Genomic DNA, 5,076 nt, shown 5'->3' with positions numbered 1-5,076 from the left:
TTTTATTTTTTATTTTAAAAAAACCTTGTGTTTGGAAATTCGAGTGTTTACATGCTTGTGCTTTAAAAAAAAGGCCTTAATAAGGGCATGTTCACATCATTATGTTGTGGGTTTTGAAATGTGTGTTGCATGTGTGTGAAAGTGTTAAGCACTAAAGAGCAACAATCAAAAGAATCTTCGCAAAGCATGAGATCTCGAACATGAAGACAAAGGACATACCCACCTCACTACCAAAAAAAATTGTAAATTCTACTTCCTAAAAAAAGTGCTTGTAACCAGCCTCTGGGACCGATGACGTACCCAAGCTAGAAATTTATCTCTCACCTAGAGCCAAAGTTCATGAACCTACAGCTACTGTAGGCATTGAGGAGAAATCTCAGTGCACTCCGGCCACCATTGAGTCTAGTTGGGAGGACTCCAACCAATGAGTTCTATTTTTTCACTAGATCTGTTTCTTGTAAAATGATATCCATAAAACCACTTATCCATAAAATGATATCCATAAAACCACTTATCCAAAAATCATAACTCATTCATTCTCTACGAATTTATATGCAGTTCTCTCATTGATACAGTAGTGCAATTATTATTATTTACACTTGTTATTGCAATTTTGACTTTTAGTAAGCCTTTTGTAAAAATACACATGATATTAAATTCTTAGGTGCAATATTGAACAAATATCAGGTACAAGTATTAAATATATTTAAGTCAAAGACATGTTGAATATACCAGACGGGAAGCTAAAAGATAGCCTTACACTATGATGTACATGATAGCATTAAAAATTATTGATTTGTAACTTGAAGTGAAGTATGGAACCTCCCACGGATAAGACTAAGTCTCACCATGAGGAGAAAGTATGTAAGACATGATCTGTATACATAAAAATCATTTGGTTGCATGCATAAAGATGCCTAATTCCTTGTGACAATTTCTTGAGAGGATGATGGCACAAACATAGGGGTCATAACCATGCTCACCTTTACATCTCATGGATAACCAAGTCAAAAGGATATCTCATAGTGTTAAAACAAATGCATAAGGTAATTATTCAACATAGACCTATGGACTATGTGAAATGAGGCCACATATGGAGATAAAGTTCAACTTCATTTTTAGTACAAATAGGTCACTATGATGCAGCTCATCATAGATAGTCTTGAGGCTATGATGCATATTAGCCTTCTAGTTAGATCCACCCAATACTAGGTGGATGCATTTAACTTAGTCATGAATTGCGAACACTGCTGTAGTGGAGTGGTTAAAGCAAATGAAATCCTAGCCAAGTGGTGCGGGTTCGATCTGTGCTCTCTATGATGTTACACGTCAGAGTTAGCTGTGTGAGTAGTGCATATAAATCGGTGTTTCTCGCCAAAAAAAAACTTAGTCATGAACAAACCACTGCCAACTTTATTGAAGGGTGAACATACTTGCTCTTGCACTTGCACAAGTCGAGAGTGACGTGTGGCACGTAGAAAGTTGGTGAAGTGAGTAGAATTACGCATGGCGTGAAAAAAGCAGCCCCAAGGCCTCATGAAACACAAAGTCCAGCCCCACGTGAAGCGACGGGTCACTTCCCGAATCTCAATTCCTCAAGGCTCAAAGCTAAAATATATATGCCTATGAGGCTATGTGTGTGTACGTAGTAATATAATGCGTGTATATATAATTTGTGGAATACGCTAATACACTACTATATTGCATCAGCCACCTTCTTCTGGCAGTCCTTATTAATGCTACTGACATTCGTACCTTGGGAGTGTCTCTAATTGCATGATTGATTATAAGCGCAAAAGTGCTTGCGATGCAATAGGTGAGACGTGTGTGTGTGTGTGTGTGTGTGAGAGAGAGAGAGAGGGGGAGAGAGGGGGAGAGAGAGGGAGAGAGAGAGAGAGTGTGTGTGTGAGAAAGAGAGAGAGAGAGAGAGAGAGAGAGAGAGAGAGAGAGAAAGAGAAAGAGAGAGAGTGTGGGTGAAAGAGAGAGAAAGAGAGTTTGTGTGACTGTACAGTGTGTGTGAGAGGGGGGGGAGGAGGGAGAAGGGTAGAGAGAGATAGAGCGTAGAGTACTCTTGGACCTCTTCTCTTTAGATCACCTTTCTGACTTGATCATTAAGCAACACCCGCTACAGCAAACACAAATATACACACATGCCTCGTAGGGGAGGCTGTCTCGTATTCTTAATAATCTTTTATCCTTCTCCTTTCCTTTTAGTTTGTGTGTGGAAGTGTGTGCGCTTCAGTTTGTGTGTAGAAGTGTATTGCACGAACCTTTGCTTCTGACACACAGGCAGCACACATCGTCATCCTCATCGACTCTGATCCCAAATTATCGTTTTACAAATTAACACGCAATTTAGCGCTCTCTCTCTCTCTCTCTCTCTCTCTCTCTCTCTCTCTCTCTCTCTCTCTCTCTCTCTCCTGCTTGTACTATCCCAACAATAATAATTTCTTTACCATGCGGAAAAGCTTGTGGTCTCCTGACGAAGACGAGAAGCTCAGACGTTATGTGGCTACGCATGGTGGTGGCAACTGGAGCGAAGTTGCCAAGCATACGGGTACAGCTATTATAGCTCATAACTCTAGACCTCTTTACTACTTAATGCATGCTTAATGTAATCATCTCAGTACAATTGCCAATTATTCGTGTTCTGCTATAAGGCTAAAGGCTAAGAGTAATCGTACGCTAGATGCTTGGTCCTAGAATTATTCTGTATGGTTAAGGCTAATTAGTAAGGGTCTGCTGTATGCCTTGTCCTAGCTGCATGAGACCAATTATTATTGATAGTTTTTTTTATATAATGCTTAGCTTTACCATTATGCTTCTCATTGAGGCTATATTTGAGCTCATTGAGAAGGTAATTGCTTTCCTCTCCAGGTCTCCAACGTTGTGGCAAGAGCTGTCGGCTGCGTTGGATAAATTATCTACGGCCGGATTTAAAACGAGGGCCTTTCTCAGCTGATGAAGTTAGGCTTATAGTCAACCTGCATAACAAACTTGGAAACTGGTGAGCCAACTTAATTACCCATACTAATTTCATTAACTGCGATATGGGAACCTGCATTAGTGAATAGATTAATGAAATTACAATATCCAGTCAAATTAAAATAATGACAAGGGTTAATTCATCTTCCTAGATTTTCTGTAGATAATTCGACTTTTGGAACGTATTCCTGTTTAAGCACTGTAATTATTAAATCTATGTTATCAACATAAAGATTTATAAACATATAATAAGACCTTAATTTGCTATTCTCTAATACTGGGGAAATCCTATTATTTATGATCTATGAGGCAAAATTATTATTGAGAATTCTCTTTAAAAAATTTGTTGTTAATTTGTAATGTAGCTGGTCCAAGATAGCCACATATTTGCCAGGAAGAACAGATAACGATGTGAAGAACTTTTGGCATTCTTACACAAGAAGCAGGCGGTTGCGGCAGCATTTAGACAGAAGCCACCAAAATATGCAGGGCAGTACTGTGTCAGCGAAATGTCCTGAGCAGCATGACACCACTATTAATAAGGTAGGCTCACCTAATTACAAGGGGATTAACATTAATAATGCCCTGGGATCACAGCAAGTCAAATGCAGTATTAATGATGATACTACCGCAGCATCACAAGAAATCAAATGCGATCACCCGCATGATTGTTCGGAGTATCAATTACTTCTCATGCATGCTGAGGCCAACAATGTTAATTACAGCATCAATCCGAAGCATATCATGCAATTTGGTCATCAATCAAATATGTTGCCATTAGCTGAATGCAAAGAATTGCAGTCCGAGAGTAAGGAATTACCCTTTGTTTATTCTCCTTCAGAAGCTTCTGATATTAATACACTCTCTTACAATGAGATGACACAAGCTGTGGCAAGCAGCCTGGTCAATCCCTTAATCTCAGTTAAACCCCCCTTAACCTCGATGCTTAAGCCCCACATATTATGCAATCCTGGTGTCTCACCGACAGCGTCGCTTGATTATGAAGACAAGCCCCCTGAAGGGTTGCAGTCAGTGATATGGAGTTTTCTCAATCGTCAATTGGCGCCGGCTTCATCGGATCGTGCCGCTAATCAGCAATTTGGGAATCAATTAGAGCCGGATCATGTACTAACTGATCACAACATTGAAGCTTTCCCTTATGCTAATTTACAGTACTCACAAGCAAAGCTGGCCGGCTGCTTTTCTTGATTATGCGCACATATTGTACATACGGTTTCTTTGCAAGACATAATCTATGATTTAATATTGCTGCACACTGCATCAGGAGCCAGTGTTGGCAAATCAGATCAAAGTCCCGAAAATTAATTGTTCTCAGAATTACAAAGGTTATGTATGCACAAGAAGTGGTGGATAAACATTTCCATGCGAAGCAACACTATTATTATCACAAAAACCATGTGTATCAGATATTCACAAATATCACTGGTATCGGATATTCACAAAGTAAGGAAATTGACAAACGACACGGTTTCGGTTATATTTTTGGGTCGCTGAAGTCAGTAAAGGCGACATAAGGATCTCTTCACGTGTTTGTAAAAAAGGAGATAAAAGTAGTAGAGTAGTAGACCGGGTCAAACAACGATGGGCTTCACTATGTTAAAATAATCCATCCCTGTATTGCTTTAAAATTTATATATACGTCCCAATAAAAGTACTATTTCTATATTCTTTTTCTTTTTTAATATAAAACCCCTTCTTTTATCTACATGTATGTATTTTGCAACTCTAGAAAATACAAAAATCTATTTGTTAAGCTTATTTGGTAGAGCTGTGTTGAGAAAGAAGCATATCTCAACCTATCCACTAGATATCTAACCCTTGCAGTAGACCTGATGCTTGGACTGGGCCAGGAGTGGTCTCAACCAAAGTAGTGCCAACTATCTCACGACAACATGGTGGAGTATGAGCATCAGTCCCACTACCACCACAACAACCACCACCACCATTGCCAGTGCCACTATGGTGGCTGCTACCACTATGGCGAGACCTACGGCACGAACTCCCTCTGTTGCTAGCATGGCTATCTATGGTGCAAGAGCATGGGCTGGGTGTGCCAAGGTCTATCCTAAC

The 5,076-nt window shown here is 39.6% G+C and overlaps 1 protein-coding gene across 2 annotated transcripts; it reads left to right on the top strand.

Moving 5' to 3' along the window:
* Window positions 1–1,964: 1,964 nt before the first annotated feature.
* LOC147630763 (transcription factor MYB86-like) lies at window positions 1,965–4,657 on the top strand. Of its 2 annotated transcripts, XM_086810749.1 has the most exons (4): window positions 1,965–2,557; window positions 2,878–3,007; window positions 3,351–3,528; window positions 3,620–3,902. In XM_086810749.1, the coding sequence occupies exons 1-4, from the start codon at window positions 2,458–2,460 to the stop codon at window positions 3,764–3,766; spliced, it is 555 nt and encodes a 184-aa protein (XP_086666875.1). In that variant the 5' UTR covers window positions 1,965–2,457; the 3' UTR covers window positions 3,767–3,902. The 2 variants fall into 2 exon arrangements, with proteins under 2 accessions (XP_086666875.1, XP_086666874.1); XM_086810748.1 differs by having other exon boundaries at window positions 1,977–2,557; window positions 3,351–4,657.
* Window positions 4,658–5,076: the final 419 nt, after the last annotated feature.

The sequence above is a fragment of the Cibotium barometz genome, chromosome 16 (assembly GCF_041138505.1).
Source record: "Cibotium barometz isolate CiBa-2024 chromosome 16, ASM4113850v1, whole genome shotgun sequence".
NCBI classification, from domain to species: Eukaryota; Viridiplantae; Streptophyta; class Polypodiopsida; order Cyatheales; family Cibotiaceae; genus Cibotium; species Cibotium barometz.
This window is presented reverse-complemented; position numbering and strand designations above follow the sequence as displayed.

What these genes read in the sequence shown, in the direction of transcription:
- LOC147630763 (XM_086810748.1), top strand. Translation starts at nt 2,458, where the DNA reads ATGCGGAAAAGCTTGTGGTCTCCTGACGAAGACGAGAAGCTCAGACGT. An exon ending in CGAAGTTGCCAAGCATACGG is followed by an intron (nt 2,558 to 2,877) that starts GTACAGCTATTA and finishes TTTCCTCTCCAG; the next exon opens with GTCTCCAACGTTGTGGCAAG. An exon ending in CATAACAAACTTGGAAACTG is followed by an intron (nt 3,008 to 3,350) that starts GTGAGCCAACTT and finishes TTTGTAATGTAG; the next exon opens with CTGGTCCAAGATAGCCACAT.